The sequence below is a fragment of the Podarcis vaucheri genome, assembly GCF_965113315.1.
Source record: "Podarcis vaucheri genome assembly, chromosome: 3".
Taxonomy (NCBI): Eukaryota; Metazoa; Chordata; class Lepidosauria; order Squamata; family Lacertidae; genus Podarcis; species Podarcis vaucheri.
Window position 1 is genome coordinate 127,348,730 of NC_138761.1, and position 20,847 is coordinate 127,369,576.

At 39.6% G+C, this 20,847-nt stretch overlaps 1 protein-coding gene across 2 annotated transcripts in view; it reads right to left on the minus strand.

The window, feature by feature from the left end:
- Positions 1–1,910: 1,910 nt before the first annotated feature.
- CLIC5 (chloride intracellular channel 5) overlaps positions 1,911–20,847 on the minus strand; it is a 74,315-nt gene continuing 55,378 nt past the window's right edge. For both annotated transcript variants that reach the window (XM_082215806.1, XM_082215807.1), the window contains exons 5-6: positions 9,280–9,461; positions 1,911–3,344 (exon numbers count right to left, since the gene is read on the minus strand). In XM_082215806.1, coding sequence (XP_082071932.1) covers positions 3,177–3,344; positions 9,280–9,461 — 350 coding nt within the window. In that variant the 3' untranslated portion in view covers positions 1,911–3,176. The remainder of the gene's footprint in view (positions 3,345–9,279; positions 9,462–20,847) is intronic.

Consider the following 20,847-nt stretch of genomic DNA (forward strand, 5'->3'; position numbering starts at 1 on the left):
TGTCGGGAAACTGTATTAAGGGTGTTAAGAAAAAGGAAACAAACTTGCAAAAAACGCAAGACGTTTTCGTCTTGCGAAGCAAGCCCATAGGGAAATTCATCTTGCAAAGCAGCTCAAAAACCGCAAAACCCTTTCGTCTAGCGAGTTTTTCGTCTTGCGAGGCATTCGTTTTGCGGGGCACCACTGTAATCATCACATCCGTCTTCTCATGAAGCTGTTCCAATAAAGCACTTGTCTTGCAAAATGCAATCACTAAGGCTTCTTCTGTCAACAGTCTTGTCCAAGGTCAATTTCTGATTCTCACGGTCTTTAATCTCTGCAGCTGGAAAATTCCCCAGCTCCACTCCTGCAACAGTTTCAAAAGCTCCCTCTAGAGGAAACAATTTCTATTTGTATCCATCCTTTTAAGCGCAGATCTAGCAACAAAGTTAGTTTCGATTTTCAGTTACTTTTTTGCTCCTTTTTAAGTGCAAAAGGAAACAATGGAAACAATATATTTCTCTTTTTTAACTATCTGTCAACATACGTTTTATTCACAGTCAATGAACTTTCCCAAAACGTCAATCTTACTGGCAGCCCGTTCCCAGGTTCAAAACGGTGGTAATTTATCTTTCTTCACTCTCTCTCCTGCAGGCATAAATGATCTAAAATTTTCCCCCTCTTCTCCTGCTTCCAAGGGGGGTTTAGTAATTTTAACCGATGGAGATTTAATCCTTTACAAAAGACTTTCCAGACTTTAGCTTGCAACATCTTTGCTTTAATCTATTTACAAAAGAGGAAGGCGGACTTCCTCCCGTTTCGATGCCAAATTAAGATGTTTAGATGCCAAATTAAGATGTTTAGAGATCCAATTTTCCGTTCTACTCACAGGTAGTTGTTTAGAGTCCAATTGTCCACAGGAAAAAGTCAGCGCTCTCCGGCAACAGCAATGCGGCTTCACTATGTGAAAGAAGCAGTCTATTCGAAGCACTGCCCCGCTCACCCCATGTCGCTCCGGATCCCCGAAACCGGGTTTCCCCGTGAGTAGGGGAGGCACAAAAGGTGCCAGCCGAATCCCACGTCCACAGGCTTCTCCTGCCTGTGGTTTTTAATAGGTCTCCGCCTCGCCGTAGCGGTCCAGACCCTAATTTCCACGGAGTGGATTCCTCCCGATCAGAGGAAATCCGCTACTGCCGGTGGCGCTAACCCGGAAGTCCCACAAATCGCCACAACTTTGTAAGGTTTGGCGGTTAGGCATTGGAGTATTTGGTTGGAAGTGAGGGGAGGTAGTGGCCATCACCTACCCCTCCTAATTCAAGGGTATTCCGTTAAAGGAATCCGAGGGGTGTGGTCTCTGTCTGAACCCCAGACGGGAGGCTAGGGCCATGGTGGCATGACCCCTAGTGGTGACCCTGGGGGAGTTCCTAGTTGATGTGCATCAGCAGGGCTCCCCCTCTTGGAGGTTAACCCTTCTGAGACTCCCTGCAGACAGACAGGAGTCAGATATAGTTGGTTCACTTCCAGTGCCTAAGCCAATACCACTCACATTCTGTAACCAATAAAGTTGTGGCCTTTTTTAGCCCATTAACCTTAAAATATTGGTTTCATTCTTACATCTCGGGATGGTTTGGGACCTCGCCATGCAAACCCAGTTTCTGCAAAATAGATCCAGGGAATGCTAAAGAACCCCAATCGCAAAATGTGACATTTACCTTCTCTTTGCAAGCACCGGGTGTCCTTTTCTTTCTTTTTAAAAAGGTGTAGCTTAAGGAACTGCAGTGGAGAAAAAAGCAGAACAGCAACACCGTTGAACCTACTTGCAGACTTGTTCTCTATGATTCAGAGCCAAACCTTTTGCCTTCGAAAATGTTAGGAAATATGAGCTAAAACACCTAAATTTCAATCAATCAATCAATCAATCAATCAATCAATGTTTTAAAGTAATTTATGGAACAAAATATCCATTGGCTTCAAGCAGAACTCTTAATACAAAGGCTAGATCGAGCACAGAATAATCCATTTCATAAAATCAGTTTAGGTGAAGTCCAACTTCATGCCAACAGACACAGCAGAATTTCCCTTCCTCTGAACCCTGCTTCTCACCCCCTCACCCCTGCCCCCCCATCTGCTCTGGGGGGTCCTTCAACCCCACAATAGTTTTTAAGAGCACGCAGGGAGCTGTAGGAGAGAATGTAAGGGAATTCCTGTTTGTGGACACAGAATCTGCTACCCAGTGGGAAGTTACAATTGGATGTTACCCTCTGTCAGCACAAAGAAACCCACCAACTCTCAGAAGCAGTTATATACCTGCCAAACTTCAAGCTAGTGTTGGCAGTGGGGAATAACTTTTTAAAAAAACAAACTGCTGTTTTCAGGATTTCTAGACCAAATGACGACTTAGGAATAGACAATGAACTCCATTTCTTATCCATTCATATGAGGAATCAGATTTCTGTTGCATGCTCTCTTTTTTTCTTAACATGCTGAGATGTTCGAAAGGATACTATAGATTGTGAGTTAGCTGTGAAGAGCCATTCAATATATATATATATATATAAATTCCATCTCAGTATTATCCGAGTTTCTTTTCAATATTACCTACGCTGTTTTTGTATTACTATTGCTCCTCCAAATATCCTTGAATCATATCTGTAGACAAAGTTATTGCATTCACTATTTCCCCACTGCTGGGGCCTCTGCTGAGCAAATCTGCGTCCTGCGCCCGCATTCACTCAGGCTTCCCCACAAGCATGAGACTTCTCTCAGAACTTCTCCTTGCTCTAGGAGGGCAGGACATGCTTCGAAAGATGCTTCCAATTCCCTAAAGTTATGCTCCCCGCACGACAACGTCCCCTTTCTTACTGTCAGTCCTATTTTCCCTCCAATGCTATTGATGGTGTATTTTTAAATAGAACACTTCAAGGGTCCATGAAAAAAGGTAGAAATACCCCAAACCCAAATAATTCTTTACATTCATGTTCTACTTAACTTTGAAATTTCTAGCTATAGAATGTACTGTTAGCAGGAGGCTAAATCAAACATGGTGATTTCAAAACACTGGTCATAAATGATAAAATTTGTTCCAGCGAATTATTACACATTTCAGAAGTAATGTTTCCTCTTCTGCATTGCCACCTTGCATTTTCTCTAGGGAACAGACAAGTTCATTTCCAGCCATCCAGTGAAATAGATTTTGATTAGAATTTGCTGAGCCGTTTGGCTACATCAGCATAAGCTATTTCAATTTCTTTGTCCGCAGCACAAGTGTTGATGAATTCATCCCGAGCATAAGCATTTTTCAGGTATCGCCAAAGTCCCGTCATTTCTGCTGGAAACTCATAGTTTCGATATTTCTTCGTTACAATCTAGAATGAAGACCCCCCCAAAAAACCTGCTTTTAATACTTGAATATTATTAATACGTTTTGTAACATATGGACAAAACTGCCCCCCCCCCCCGCTGTCCAAGATCTTGTGAGATCGGGAGATCTTGGATGGCCCTACAAGATAAAATAGTCATGGGAGACTTTAACCAATATCTGTTGGAACGCAAACTCTGCCAAGAATGAAAGGTCCAACAAATTCCTCCATTGTCTTGCTGACAATTTCATTTCCCAGAAGGTGGAAGAAGCATCAAGGGGATCATTTAGTTTGGACCTGGTCCTCACAAACAGAAGAACTAATTGGAGAAGTCCGCTCCCCTTTCCTGGGGGGCGGTGTTGCAGGAGGGCACCTGGGACCTCCCAGTGACCCGCCAGGAGGGTGGAGGGATGCTGCCCGCGTCACTGTGACTCCCGGTCGTGCCACGCCCCCCAGCTGACCAATTGGCACAGCTGGGGGGGTGACCACTTGCCGTTTAAACTGCGGCATGGCCGGGGTGTGTGTCCTTTCACCTCCTTGCCAGATTTCCCAGGCCACCCACCTTCTTTTTATGCGTTGCTATGACATCGACTTTGCTATTGACTTAGGTTGGCTGCCATGCTGTTGGGGCCAGGTAGGAATTTTTCCACTTGGCAAATTGGCACCAGCCATTTGGGTTTCACCTACCTCGTAGCAATTGTCACAACTTTGTGAGGTAAGCCTTTGTGATGGGAGGGGATGTTGTAACCTCTGCCTGCCCCTCCTCAATAAGGGCATCCTGTTAAAAGGATCCATGGGCTAGGGCCATGCCACGACCCATTGGGGACGCCCCGATTTGACGTATGTCTACCCTTAGTGTGACTCCTTGCAGATGGACAGGAGTCAGGATATAGCCTGGTCTTATCCAATGCCTAAGTCAAATTGCTCACATCTGTAACCAATAAAGTTGTGCCCTATTTTAGCCCATTAACCTAAATTATCCATGTCCATGTGTGTTTATTATATAAGGGAACTGTGGGACCATGCAAGTGGAAGTACTGGGAAACTTGGGAGGAAGTGATCATGTCCTCCTGGGTTTCATGATACAGAGGCAGGAGAAAAGAATTTAAGAAGGCCAATTTCAAAAAGCTGAAGGAGCTACTGGGTGAGATCCCATGGTCAGAAATACTCAAAGAGAAGGGAGTCCAAGATGGATGGGAGTTTCTTAAAGGAGAAATATTGAAGGCCTAAATGCAGATAATTCCAACAAGAAAGAAAAGTGGGAGGCATCTAAAGATACCAGTGTGGATGCATAAGGAACTTATAGATGAGCTTAGATTTAAGAAGGGTGTATATATGAAATGGAAGAAGGGAAATCACAAAAGAGGAGTATACACAAGAAGCCAACAGTTGCGGTGGGGAGCTCAGGTGGGCCAAAGGTCCCACTTGCAAGAGAATTTTTTTTTTTTAGGGACGCTAGTAAGGCCGTGATGCGAGGTTTCCTAATACAACAAAATTCCATAAAGAGGAAAAAACAGAATGAGAGGAAAGAAAAACTTTTGGAAAAGATAAAGGAAGCCGAAAAGAAATTGAGGTCTAAACCAAAGTCTCATGAGATTTTGAGAGAAATAAAGTATTTTCAGACCCAATATATGGAATTGATGAATCAAGAGATAGAATGGAAGATAAAACAAATGAAACAAAGAACATTTGAATCGGCAGACAAATGTGGGAAACTTCTGTCATGGCAACTGAAGAAGAGACAAAAATTGAATACTGTGACAAGTTTGGAAATGGAGGGAAAAATTATCCACAAACCAAATGAGATAAATAATTGCTTCCAAAGCTTCTTTAGGAAACTATATGCACAAGGGCTGGTTAATGAGCAAGATATAGAAGAATTTATTAAAAAGTATGGATTACCAAAGATCTCAGAGCAAAGAAAAGGATTTTGAATGAGAAAATAACAGGACAAGAAATAGAGGATGCCATTCAGAAGATGAAACTGGGAAAATCTCCAGGACCAGATGGTTTGACTGCTAAATATTACAAGGCATTGAAGGAATGGATAATACAACCATTGAAGGAGGTCTGTAATGAGATTATGGAAGGGAAAAAGGCACCTGAATCGTGGAAAGAAGCTTTCATTTCACTTATACCGAAAACAGAGACTGAAAAGAACCAGGTTAAAAACTACCGCCCTATATCATTACTTAATGTGGATTACAAAATTTTTGCAGACATTTTGGCAAAAAGACTGAAGAGAGTTTTGGTGGAGGAGATTCATAAGGACCAAACAGGCTTTCTCCCAGGGAGACATATGTCAGATAATGTAAGGAACATTATAGACATTTTAGAGTTGCTGGAAGTAAATATTAATAGAAAGGCAGTGATAATTTTTGTGGACGCGGAGAAAGCCTTTGATAATGTTTGCTGGACCTTTATGAAGAAGAATCTTCAAGGGATGGGGGTAGGCCAAGGATTTGAAAATGGTATAGGTGCTATATACTTTAAGCAAAAAGCAAAGTTGATTGTGAACAATGTGGTTACGGAAGAGATTCCTATAGAAAAAGGTACACGACAGGGATGCCCAATATCACCCTTACTTTTTATAACAGTCCTGGAGGTTTTGTTAAACATGATCAGAGGGGACCAGTTGGTTGAAGGTGTTCAGCTCGGAGCTAAAAGTTATAAATTAAGGGCATTCGCAGATGATTTAGTATTGACTTTGCAACAGCCAGAGACTAGTACCAAAAGAGTTTTAGAATTAATTGAGGAATTCGGTAAAGTAGCAGGATTTAAACTGAACATGCAAAAAACTAAAGTGTTGGAGAAAAATCTAACAGTGGCAGAAAAAGAGAAATTTCAGAGTGAAACAGGTTTAGTAATAACAAAAAAGGTGAAATACCTGGGTGTGAACTTGACTTCTAAAAATGCAAACCTATTTAAAGACAATTATGAGAAATGTTGGACAGAGGTGAAGAGAGATCTAGAAATATGGTCAAGGTTGAGACTTTCTTTGTTAGGCCGAATTGCTGTTATTAAGATGAATGTATTGCCTAGAATGCTGTTTTTGTTCCAGACACTCCAGATTTTGGATAAGATGGACTGTTTCAAGAGGTGGCAAAAGGACATATCAAAATTTGTCTGGCAGGGCAAAAAGCCCAGAATAAACTTCAAGATTTTAACTGATGCAAAAGATAGAGGGGGTTTTTGCCCTGCCGGACTTGAGACTTTATTATGAATCGGCAGCTTTTTGCTGGCTGAAACAATGGCTACTTCTTGAGAATACAGACATTTTGGATCTGGAAGGGTATGACAATAAATTTGGTTGGCATGCATATATATGGTATGATAAGGTAAAATTGCCTAAAGGCTTTAAAAATCACATTGTTAGGAAAGCACTGTATAATGTTTGGATAAGATATAAGGATCTATTGGAAAGCAAAACTCCCAGGTGGTTATCACCAATGGAGGCTAAAGAGATAAAAAAATTAAATATGGAGTCCAAATGGCCAAAATATTCTGAAATCTTAGAACAGGACGGTGAAAGAGTTAAATTGCAGAGTTATGACAAACTAAAGTCCAAAGTACGAGACTGGTTGCATTACCATCAGATAAACGAGGTATTTAAACAGGACAGGAAAATAGGTTTCCAGATGGAGAGGTCGAAATTAGAAACAGAATTGTTAGAACCCAATACTAAGAACTTGTCGAGAATGTATAATTTGCTGCTGAAGTGGAATACACAAGAGGTAACAGTAAAACCAGCTATGATCAAATGGGCACAAGACATAGGTCATGACATAATCCTTGATGACTGGGAACAGCTATGGAATACAGGAGTTAAGTTTACGGCTTGTAATGCATTGAGAGAGAATATAATGAAAATGATCTATAGGTGGTATATGACCCCAGTCAAACTTGCAAAAATTTATCATTTGCCCAGTAATAAATGTTGGAAATGTAATGAGACTGAAGGAACCTTCTACCACCTTTGGTGGACCGGCCCGAGGGTAAAGGCCTACTGGGAAATGATCTATAATGAAATAAAAAAAGTCCTTAAAGGGACATTTTTGAAAAAACCAGAGGCCTTTCTCCTGGGCATGGTGGGCCAATTGGTGTCAAGGAGGGACAAAACATTTTTTATGTATGCTACTACAGCGGCAAGAATTCTTCTGGCAAAGTATTGGAAGATGCAGCAGCTACCCACTCTGGAAGAATGGCAAGCGAAGGTGATCGAGTACATGGGAATGGCAGAGATGACCGGCAGAATCCGTGACCAGGGGAGTGAGACGGTGGAAGAAGATTGGAAGAAATTTAAAAAATATCTTAAAGACTGTTGTAAGATTAATGATGGATGAGATGTTATGGTCATAAGAAATAGAGAATTGCAGCTGTAAATCATAACCTTAAAGAATGGAAAATGAAAATGAGCGAATTAATTGAACGAAGGGTTGCTGAAAAAGGGATAACATAAGGATGCAGAAAGAGGGAGGTATGGGGAAGTCCGGGAAATAAAGTGTATGAAAACAGGTTTAAGAAATTATACATGTTTATTTGTTTGTATGTTTGGTATAGTTTTGTCTTATTGTTTGTTTTATTATATGTATGGAAAATCAATAAAAATTATTATTTAAAAAAAAGAGAATTTTTTTTTAAAGCTTTCTTTGGCTATGTTCAAAGCAAGAGGAAGAACAAGCAAGTTCCATCATACGAGGAAGCTGGCAAAATGTTGGTTGAATGAGGAAACTGTTAGGTGGATTTGGAATTGAGGGGATGCTCATCAAATTTGCAGACAACACAAACCTAGGAGAAGCAACTAATGCCGCAGAAGACAGAATCAGGATTCAAAATGACCTTAATAGGTTGCAGAACCAGGCAGAAACTAAAAAACGGAATTTCAGTGGGGACAAATGTCAGGTTATGCACTTAGGTATGAAGAACTAGATGCACAAATATAAGGCTTAATGTGGCTTACAGCTGGCTTACTAGCAGTACATGTGAAAGGGATCTAGGGGTCTTGGTGGACCACAAGCTTAACATGAGACAACAGTGTGATGCAGCAAAAAAAAAGGGGGGGGAGCTAATACTATTCTAGGCTGCATCTACAGAAGTCTAGTGTCCACATCAAGGGAAGTCATAGTGCCACTTTATTCTGCTGCGGCCAGAGCACACCACACCTGGAATGCTATGTCCAGTTTTCGGCACCACAATTTAAGAAGGATACTGACAAGCTGAAACATGGGCGATCAAGACGGTCAAGGGTCTGGAAACCAAGACTTCTGAGGGAGCTGGGTATGTTTAGACCGTGTGCCATGTTGATTCAGTTAGAAGTGCCCTTTTGGTTTTTATGTTGCTGGCATCAAAATTTTGACCTGACCCCGAGTACCAGAAGTGTATTGGGTTTCTACTGATGCTGCTGATTGAAAAGATACTGCAGAGTAGTAAGACACTGAAAGCTAAGTGTGGTCAGAGCACCAAGGAACTGCTGACCATCCTTTGCTAAGCTGATTGCTTGTTAATTATCAAGAGCGATCAGCTGATATTCCTTAATGGGCTCAATGGTGAAGATATTTTCTCAAGGGGAAATCTTCCTGCAGGCTGCAGTCTGCCTGTGTAGGCAGAAGTCATGGAGGCTGCTTACTGAATTTGAGCAGCATCAGCTGTGAACTTAGCATGTCTGGAGGTGGCTTGGAGGTCCCCACCTGTGAATCTCGGGCAGGGAACCTGGGGATCTCATGCAGGTTTAGCAGTTATGCTGCCAGCTTGAGCAATCTGCCGTGTTTGCAGTGTGCTCTGCTGGGACTTTTGTAAATAAGACAAGTCTCCCTCTCATCCAAAGGTTTATGTAGGGCTCATTCTCCTAGGCTTCTCACTGCTCAGGGAAATGCAAAGCATGTAAAACCATGAGAGGAATGGTGGCAAAAAGGTGCCTGTTCTGAAGACAAATTCTTTTCACCTTGACAACATGAAGTTTGGGCAGAAGGTTGCAGTCGGCAAGAGTCAGCTCATCCCCATCAAGGAACTTGCGTTTCGACACCTTCTCCACCTCTGTGCTACTTGCATCTATCTCTTCAGGTAAAGGATTTCTCAGATAGTCATCCAGTTTCTTCAAAGCCTTTGTTAAACCTCTCTCCAGGCCTGTGTCAAGAAACAAATAAAGAGAAGATAAATAAAACAGAATTTCCAATAAAGTTCACGGCCATATACGGACTTCCGGCGGATCGCAAAAGTGGAATGCAAGCAGGATCGCTCGGGTGCGAGCGTATCCAGCTTTAGAGAGCCAAAAGGGGGGGTTGTAAGAGTACCGCAGCCCCCCAAATACTCTCAGAAGGGGATCTGAGAGGCAGGGGTCCTGGCTTTGCCATTTTAACACTCCTCCGGCCACCAAGTAACCTCCTTTTTGGAGGTGACGAGTGTGGCGGGGTTGAGACGTTGGCAGCGGGAAGCCATTTCTAGCTCTCTATAGCGAAGCTCCAGGCTTGTGCACTAAGCGATCTGTTCTCAAAAAGAAGAAAACGAATTGGAACTTTAAAGTATAAATTTACAGATTTAATTGGAACTAATTCGTGACGGTAAGGTGGGAAAAAGGAGGTCAGCCTTGCCGGGAATTTATATTTGGACACAAGAAGAATTCACGGAACAGAAAAAATCGTAAGTGACGGTAAACAGGGAGTTCTAGTGGATATACCAAAAGACTTATTTCTTATTTCTAGAGAGCCAGTGTGGTGTAGTGGTTAAGAGCGGTAGTCACGTAATCTGGGAAACCGGATTCGTGTCTCCGCTCCTCCACATGCAGCTGCTGGCTGACCTTGGGCCAGTCACACTTCTGTGAAGTCTCTCAGCCCCACTCACCTCACAGAGGGTTTGTTGTGGGGGAGGAAGGGAAAGGAGAATGTCAGCCGCTTTGAGACTCCTGAAGGGGAGTGAAAGGTGGGATATCAAATCCAAACTCTTCTTCTTCTTCTTCTTTTAAAGGCTTTTCACAAGAATATTTCCAGAATTATATTTAGGGGAGAAAAAAACTAGATGAAAAGCATTTTTAAAATGGTCTCAGAGGATCGGCTGGCCGCGTCGGGGTGATTGTTGGAGACAGCGGGACGGATTACTTTCGCTTTTGAACAAAAGAACTGCGCAATAGAAGTTATCGGGGTTAAGACAAGGAGGAAAAGTTAAAATAACGGTATGACTCAATAAAAAGAATAGAAACTTAATTTTGGATGTACCAAATTGCTTTGCCTTAATTGGAGTTTTTGTTTAAGAGATTTGTAACGCTACAAAAACTCTTGCTTTCTGGAGGTTTAAATCCCCCCCCACCTGAGACTATAAGGGAGAGATACAATGTGCCATCTTGTTGCCACTGGCGGAGTTGCTTCTCCTCTCGCTTCTTGTTGCTGAATACTGTTACATTTAGAAACAACTAGTGGATATATTGAACTGAATCCCCTTCTCGTGGTTAACTGGATTATTCCTCTTTTGGAGCTCTGGGTTTTTCCTTCATCCATTTTTTTTTTTTTTTTTACTTTAAGTATAGAGGATTCTGCAGGACAAAAGAAATCTCAAACCTGGTCTTACCTTTAGGTTTGATGGATTATTTCGCAACCGATAAAGTGGATTTAGCCATGCAAGTGGCAGGAGGTTTTTGAGGGAGTTAATAAGACTTTGGTGGTTTTTGAAGCTCCTATTGCATTTAAATTTTTTTTGGCACCATTACTGCACTTTGTATTTTTATTTATATATTTTTTTTTGATACCTTCATTGTTAAAGGTGTAAACTTCACAGCTCTTAATTTGTTATTATTTTGGCTTAAAGCTGAAAATTTTGAAGCCCCCCTTCCCCTTCTCTCTCTTTTTTATTTTGGAGTTTAAAGATAATTGGGGAGTATTTTGTTACTTCTTTTTTTTTGTATCTCACTGGGTTGTTTGAATTTAAAAAGAGTTGAAATTATTATTGAATTAGGATCTGATTTTAATAATAGTGAAGTCTATAATTTAAATTTGCAAAATTTGGTTCTCTTTTCTTTGTATTTTATATTGGGGAGACAACAACTGTTGGTAAAGTAAGTGGGAGAAGAATGGTAAAAATAGTTAAAAATGACTCATTTGCAGAAAAAGAGTGAAGGTGTAACACCGGGGGAAAGAAGGGGTTCAAGACAGGAACCAGACTGAAAAACAGATATAGCAAAGATGTTTGCAGATTTAAAAACAGAATTAAAAACAGATATAAAGAGCAGTGAGAAAAATATTGAGAGTAAATTAGGCCAAATGGAGACTAAATTGGAACAAGTGGACAAAAAAATAGATACTATAGTGAATGAGTTAAAAGGACAGAATCTAAAAGAACGCAGAATCTGGAAGAAGGAATGAAGAGAACGAAATTAGAAATGAGAGAGGTCCGAAAGGAGGAGGAAAAAATTAGAGCAGACGTGTCAGAGGTGAACAAGGCGCAAGAGGAGCTGTGGGACATGGTTGCAATGAATGAACTTCGACAAAAGGAAACAAATCTGAGGTTCAGGTCTGAGCTGGAGGTTCAGGGTGAAAAGATTAAAGAGAAGTTGACGGCGGAGATTGCCCAATGGTTAGAGGATGTGGAAAAAATGATCCAAAATGCTTTTTGGATTAAAACAAAGACGACTAGAGTGAAGAAATTCCCAGGAGACTGTTTAATTGTTTTTAAGGACAGAGAAATGAGAAATCTAATTTTGCAAAAAAAAAAAAAAAGAGAGAGAGAGAGAGAGAGAGAAACGCCTAAATATAGATGGGAGTTTCATAATTATTTTTAAAGATGTGCCATTGAGGCTTTTGAAAAACGAGACCAATACAAACAGATAGTACAAGTGTTGAGGAGAAACAACATTGAATTCAGATGGGAGTTTCCAGAAGGTGTTGCATTTACTTATAAAGCGAAAAGGCACAGACTGACAAAACCGGATGAAGTCGACAATTTTTTTAGAAGATATAAGGGACTGACCAGGGAAGGAGTGGAATCAGAAGTGGCAGGAGCAGAAGACGGTGAAGGAGACTCTACGGAGCTGGAAGAGGAAGAGGAAAGAAGTAGGAAAGATAAAAGAAAAGAAAGGGGAGAAAATTGGATGAAGAAGAAGAAACAGAAGAAGATCAAGAAGAGGAGGAGAAATAAGAGATTAATAAAAAGAATATTTAATTGACAGACACTATGGCACTGAAATTATGGACTTGGAATGTGAATGGAATGAACGATAAAAAAAGAGGAATAAAGTGGGACAATATTTAAAGCAAAAGAATTTGGACATTATTTGTTTACAGGGGACTCATGTTAAAAAATCTCATAGGAAAATCTTGATCAACAAAAAATTAGGAGACGAGTTTATTTCATCAAATAAAAGCAAAAAAGAGGGGTGGTTTTGTACATAAAAAATAAATTGGAAGCACAACAACTATTTAAGGATGAAGAAGGCCAAATTATAGCAGTCAACTGGCAGGGCGAAAAATTGATAATTATTGGAATATATGCACCAAATGGGAGTAAAGCAGAATTCTTCAAGGGTTTAGAGGAGAAATTACTTGAGTATATGGATCAAAAAATTATAATAATGGGTGATTTAAATGGAGTGGTTTCAATGGAGATGGATAGATTAAGAGCTAAAGGCAAAACAAAGGAAGGGAAATTACCAAAAACATTTTTTGACATGGTTGAAAACTGTAACTTGATAGACATTTGGAGATTGAGACACCCATTAGAAAAACAATTCACTTTTCACTCAGAAGTTAATCAATCATTGTCACGAATAGATCAGATCTGGATTTCTAACGAGTTAACTCCAAGATTTGTAAAGATAGAGATTCAGCCTAAAGTTCTATCCGATCACAATGCTATTAAGGGTATTTTGAAAGGATTTGAAGAAATATCCTTTAGATGGAGAATAAATGAAAATCTTTTTGATGATCAGAAGATTGTGGATAGGGCTCAGAAATGTTTAACTGACTACTTTGTGAATAATGTAAATAAGGGAACAAAGATAAGCACAGTCTGGGATGCTAGCAAAGCGGTGATGAGAGGTTTCTTTATTCAACAAAATGCAATAAAAAATAGAATGAGAGAAAGAGGGGGGAAAGAAACCTTAAGACAAATAATGGAGAACGGGAAAAAATTAGCTACCAGGCCTAAAGATGAAAAAGTTAAGCAAAGTATAAAAATGCTTCAGACACAATTTGCCATGGTAATTAATAAAGAAGTGGAATGGAACATAAAAAGAATGAAACAAAAGAATTTTGAATTTGCGAACAAATCAGGGAAATGTTTGGCGTGGCAAATTAAAAAAAGGAAAGAACAAAATACAATTAATAAGGTCAAAGTAGAAGATCAAGATATTGAGAATCCGAAAGGGATAAGGAAGGGTTTTGTGGACTTCTATAGAGATCTTTATAAAAGAAAAGAGAAATCCAAGATAAAGATGGTGGAGGAATATTTAAAAAAGAAAGAGGTGCAGAGAATTTCGGAGACTAATAAAATTAAATTGAATTAACCAATTGGAATAGAAGAGGTTAAAATGGCGATAAAGGAGTTAAAAAGTGGGAAGACTCCGGGACCGGATGGATTTATTATAAAGATATTATAAAGAAATGAAACACACCCTACTTGCACCGTTGACTGAAGTTATGAACAATATTTTGAAAGAAGGACAAATACCTGAGACGTGGAAAGAAGCTTATATAACATTAATTCCCAAACAGGACTCAGATTTAACCAAGGTTAAAAATGATAGGCCAATTTTGCTACTGAATAATGACTATAAGATGTTTGCTAACATTTTGGCAAATAGGATGGAAAAGATATTAAAGGAGATGATTCATAAAGATCAAACAGGATTACTTCCAGGGAGGCAGATGAAAGATAATATAAGAAATATAATAGATATAATAGAATATCTAATAAGAAGGATAAGCAAGCGATGTTGATTTTTGTGGATGCGGAGAAGGCCTTTGATAATATATCTTGGGACTTTATGTTAAAGAATTTGGAATTTATGGATATGTGTCAATCATTTCTGAATGGGGTAAAGGCAATATATTCTGAACAAAGAGCAAAATTAATTGTTAATAATGTAATAACAGAAAATATTGCTATTACTAAAGCTACAAGACAAGGGTGTCCCTTATCGGTCCTGGAAGTTTTCTTGAGAGCTTTAAGAAGTAATGAAAAGATAAAAGGTGTGACAGTTGGTTGTAAGGAATATAAGGTAAAAGCCTTTGCTGATGACTTGTTCATAACAATACAAGATCCTATCAAAAGTGTAAAGGAAGAATTAGAAGAGATAGAGCAATTTGGACAAGTAGCTGGTTTTAAATTAAATAAGAATAAAACGGAAATAATGGTTAAGAATTTGGATCAAGAGATAATAGAAAGAATATAGCACAAGTAGAGATGGAAGTGGTTAAGAAAGTTAAATATATTGGGATTATGTTAACTCCCAACAGTTATCTAGATTAAGGGAAGTAATAGTGCCACTGTATTCTGCTCTGGTCAGACCTCACCTGGAGTACTGTGTCCAGTTCTGGGCACCACAGTTCAAGAAGGACACTGACAAACTGGAACGTGTCCAGAGGAGGGCAACCAAAATGGTCAAAGGCCTGGAAACGATGCCTTATGAGGAACGGCTAAGGGAGCTGGGCATGTTTAGCCTGGAGAAGAGGAGGTTAAGGGGTGATATGATAGCCATGTTCAAATATATAAAAGGATGTCATATAGAGGAGGGAGAAAGGTTGTTTTCTGCTGCTCCAGAGAAGCGGACACGGAGCAATGGATCCAAACTACAAGAAAGAAGATTCCACCTAAACATTAGGAAGAACTTCCTGACAGTAAGAGCTGTTTGACAGTGGAATTTGCTGCCAAGGAGTGTGGTGGAGTCTCCTTCTTTGGAGGTCTTTAAGCAGAGGCTTGACAACCATATGTCAGGAGTGCTCTGATGGTGTTTCCTGCTTGGCAGGGGGTTGGACTCGATGGCCCTTGTGGTCTATTCCAATTCTATGATTCTATAAAGAGTATTGATCTTTTTCAAAACAATTATGTACCGACATGGCATAAGATTAAGAGAGACCTGGAGGTGTGGGGGAGAATGAAGTTATCATTTTGGGGAAGAATTGCAACGATTAAGATGAGCGCGCTACCAAAAATGATGTTTTTATTTCAATCAATACTGATAATTAAAGAATGGCAAAGAATTATTTCAAGGTATATCTGGCAGGGCAAAAAGCCGAGAATAAAATTTAAGATATTAACAGATGCAAGAGATAGAGCAGGCTTTGCCCTGCCAGATTTAAAGTTATATTATGAGGCTGCATGTCTTTGCTGGGTAAAAGAATGGATAAAGTTAGAAAATATGGAATTATTGGACTTAGAAGGTTATGACAACAGATTTGGTTGGCACGCATATTTATGGTATGAGAAAAAAAAAGTGCATAAAGGCTTTGAAAACCACATCTTTAGAGGTCCGTTGATTGAAGTATGGAATAGGTACAAAAATTTATTGGAGTTTAAAACTCCTTATTGGCTGTCGCCACTGGAGGTAATGAGTGTAAAGAAGATCAATATGACTGGGGGGATGGATTACATATGAGAATTTAATAGTTAACGAAGGAAATAAATGGAAATTGAAACCATATGAAGAAGTTAAAGAATATGTGAATGATTGGTTACATTATTTTCAGTTGAATGCGAGGTTGAACTCTTCAGAGTTCAGTTGAACTCTTTTTAAAAAAGAGTTGCTAGAAAAAGGTTTTCAAGAAGAAAAATCTAGGTTTCATAAATAAATTTTGAATGATGATGTAAGAATAATATCTAAAATGTATAAATTATTGCTTGAGTGGCATACAAAGGATGAGGAAGTTAAAGTTGCTATGATTCAGTGGGCCAAAGATTTTGGTTATAACATACAGTTTGATGATTGGATAAGATTGTGGAAGGAAGGAATGAAGTTTACTGCATGTACTATAATAAAGGAAAATGTTACGAAATGATATATAGATGGTATGTAACACCAGTAAAACTTGGGAAGATGTATAAAGTTAGTAATCAATGTTGGAAATGCCAAGAGAAAGAAGGAACATTTTATCATATGTGGTGGGATTGTAAAAAAATGAAATGTTTCTGGGAAATGATTTATAATGAATTGAAAAAAATGTTGAAATATACTTTTGTTAAGAAGCCAGAAACTTTCTTGTTAGGAATATTAAGGAATGATATCAAGAAGAAAGATGAAAAGTTATTTTTATATGCAGTAACAGCAGCTAGAATTTTGGTGGCCCAAAAATGGAAACAGGAAGAAATCCCGACGAAAGAAGAATGGAGAATGAAGCTGATGGAATACGCAGAAATGGACAAATTAACGGGGAGAATTCGGAAACGACGAGACCAGAGATTCACTGAGGACTGGAATAAATTTACAGAGTATAGTAAAAGTATATGTGAAGAGCAATTAACGTTTGTAGGTTTTCAAGAAGTTCCATGATAGGAATTGATAGTCTTATCAAATCTTATAAAACAATATTTCTAAGATTGTTAAAAGGCAATATAGATTGAAGAAATGTGAATAATAGTGATAATATGAAAAATTCTCCGACAAGCTGAGAAAAGTACAAAGATTGGAATTGGATGTAAAACTTAAATGGAATGTTTTTTTCTCTGTTGTTTTTGAAAATTTGATAAATAAAAATTAAAAAAAAAAAGTTCACAGCCATATACAGAAAACTTTGGACCTAGTCTGCTGGCAAAGCTTGTGATAGTTGTGTGTCTGGCCTATGTACTGTTGGGGTGATGAATCCTAGTCTTCACTAATAAAGACTGACTGTGGGACAGACAAAAGAAAAGGAAAGTCAAAAATCCTATCTTCTACACCCCACCCTGGAAACCTTAGAGCATTTTTGGGATACTTGGGACTATTACATTGAGCTTCTGGTCTCATACAATCACAACCCTGCTGTTGGCTTGGCACTTCATCATGGCACTGTTATTTCTGGACATTCCCCAAAATGCAGAATGAATCTCATCTCTCTGCTCCAGCCATTCTCTCTCCTTCTAAAACTTTGCAATTATAAAAATCTCTGTGCCACTTTAAAAAAATAAAAAGGTATTGAAAACTTAGTTCAGTATCTTTGCCTTCACAACATTCAGACGATTCAAAGAGGGGTCTGTGATGCCCAACTGCCTGTCCTTGCATGACCAGGATCTTAGAATATATCAGACGAGTAATCTGACAACAAAATCAAATGCTATGAAAGAGTCGTGGGGAGTCAACAACAGACAAACAGGGGCTAAGGTTCAATACTATGCACATTTACCTAGGAATAAATCCCATTAAACTCAATAGGTCTTACTTCTGAGTAATTGCAACACAGTATATATCCAGTAGATTTTGATGATGATGGTGATTTATCAAATTTAAATTCCCCCCTCTCACAAACACATTTTAAAGGCTGCAGAATATTAATCAGCCAAAGACTGATGCCTTGTGCCTAAATATGTAAAATGAAGGTGGCAGGTGAATCTCCCTAGGGAGAGCATTCCACAAATGGGGAACCACTACAGAAAAGGCCCCGTTCTCCTGTTGCCACCTTCCGGACTTCACATGGAGGCGGCACACAAAGGAGGGCCTGAGAGGATGATTGTGGGGTCCGGGGTGGTTTATATGGAGAGAGGCAGTCCTTGAGGCATTGCAGTTCTGAGCCATTTAAGGCGTTATAGGTCAAAACCAGCACTTTGAATTGGACCTGGGAACTAACTGGCAGCCAGTGCAGTCAGGCCAGGATCGGCGCCATGTGTTCCTGGTGAGCAACCTGGCTGCCGAATTCTGCACCAGCTGAAGTTTCCGAACTGTCTCCAGAGGCAGCCCTGTGTATAACGCATTGCAGTTACAACTGAACCTTTAGTTGACTAACAGACAAAAGCTGTGATCAAGCTTTACAAACACAGAGAATCTCCATTGTTTTTTTTTTTTTGGGGGGGGGATCCAAGCTATAAATGACAGATCTTACCTATACTAAAAAACACACCAAGAGACTGTTATCTTTTACCTTATAAAAACTTCCCCAAAAGCCAGAGGGCCAGAGTGAGGCAGGTAGAGCTTTTGCTAAATTTCCAGGGGGAGAGGGCTGAGCCCCCCTCAAATGATCAGGCAAACCCCACAAAGTCCTGCTGTTGTAAGTCAAAGCTAAAAATGTGAAGTTCATCTTTTAAAAAATTGTTTATAAAATGCCACATAATTCTCTATTTCATGCTCTCATCAAAGCAAGCACACACTGAGCAAGATTCCAGGAGCCTTCGAGAAATGATGATGCTGTGAACTATATTATTCACAAAATGATATATTTGTAAAACCCATTTTCATAATAATAAAAGTGCTTGGCACCACTTTCCACAGGTAATCTCCTTTCCACATAAACATAGACCATAGTAAAATTAAGCAAAATTACACAAACAGAAATATGTTATCTGTTATATGGCTGGAATTAATGTGATGAAACACACATTGAAGTTTTCAAAAACGATTATGGAATCTTACAAAAGAACATCAAAATTTCAAAAGTGAACAAGCTGCAAAGTGGGGTGGGCTGAATAATTCACAGAAAATGAACAAAGTGAGACAGCATCACAGATTATATCACTAGTCAAGGCTGATTGATAAATGAGAGGGAGGGAGGGATGGGGCTGACTGCAACCTTAGCTGTATGGCAAGAGAAGGGGAGACAAAGTGGAGACTGAGAATGAAGATATCAATGAACAGTGCCGTTCCCATACAGTGCAAATCTCTTTTGATTTAAACTTATAACTTAATATTGGACCACTTTGAGCCTTCCCCCTCTTATACACACTTACGGAGTCTTTTGTATATTGAAGAACCGACAGTAATACTTAAGGTTAAAGCACCAGGATAAGTTAATAAGATTATTTATACCAATAAATACTTTATTGTCTAGCATATTACCTGCCTTAAATAAGCTGTCATTAGATCCTTATTCCCAAGCTGCCTGTCATCACAACTCTCTTCTTTTTTCCATTTCTAAAATTTGAGAATATGTTGTTTCTGCTCAATGGCTCTACTTTTCCTACTTCCAAAGTTGCCCCTTTGCATTGGTTCTGCTGAAATCACTTTAATGAAAATGCCCAGCAACCCGTTTCCTACTACAACACATGATCTCTTACCACATTCTTCTTTTAGATTTAAATTGTAAATATTTATCCTTCAGGGCTGAGAGAGATGACAGGGAAGACCAGGGATGGGCAAGGGGGAGCATTTTGGAAAAATTGTGAATGAAACTCTGTATCCCAATGACCGCAAATGAATCATATATTGGTGGAATCAGGTTGAGGAATCAATCCATGTCACAATTGAATTCCATGGGATTCAATGACATCTCCTGGCCTTAACCTGTCAGGGAAGGTGCACAAGTACAAAGGGGGGGGGGGTGAGACAAAAACCTATTTCTTCAGGTCTTCAAAGGCATTAGGGTGAACCGGCTGGGCCCCCAGGAGGTGCCCCTGGGCTGTCAGCTTTGTCTTCCTGGAGGTGGTGGTGGGAAAGGGTCTTTTCCACGTCCTCCCCTCCTGGAACATCTCCCCCTCTGACTGGGGCAACTCTGCAAGGCTTGTGTTCAAGGCTGGTGACGAGCCATGCACAGGCCTTTTAAGGAACTATAACACACACCAGAACAAGGGCCCATTTATCATTTTTTAAAGCAGTGATATAAAGTGATTGAAGTATTGCCATTTCTCAGACAAAAGTGTTACTATCTCTAATTTAATAAACCCTAAATTTAATTTTTGCACTTGATATTCTACTGCCCGATTAATCTCCTTTGGCTGCATTTTTCTATGCAAGCCACACTGAAATGACAATATGGGCAGCGTGCATAGAACACTATTATTAGGGCACCCCTGGAAATATGGAGAATTCCCTTTAATTTTTCGAACCTATTAACACCTATTGAATAAAAGGTTTTCCTTGCACGGTAAGCAAAGAATAAAATTGTTTTACTGTCCCATCAAAATCAAGTTATTTACTTAATTTAACTCAATTGGATTTTTGAAATCCTGGCTCAACCACCTATTTTTCAGTGGTGGCCGTCTTCCGAGAGGCTTGCCTGCACTTGCCCATCTGCTTCCTATTTCCCATTTGAGGAGGTGGTGGAGAGGAAATGGAGAGCGTGGCTTATATTCTGTCTCCTAGAACACCTGCCTTCTTGGGAGCCTCTCTGATCTCCTGACGGTGCAAATTTCTCCACGCAAGTCTGACTCCTTCGCCCTCACCTCTTCTCTGGCTCCACAATAGAGAAGAAACCACCCAGCGCTCCAGGTTTCTAAAGCTATGGGGCACACCTGCTCAGGCGGTGCATATAAAATCCAGAAGAGAAATACTGCCGGTGAGTAACTTTTTTTCAAAATGTAAAGATTTCATAATTTTCACAATTTGGTGTGCCACTGAAGAGGCAGATAAAATTTGCTTTTGGAGATGAGTCTGGCCCCGTGTCGCCAACTGGCCATTCCCATTTTAGAG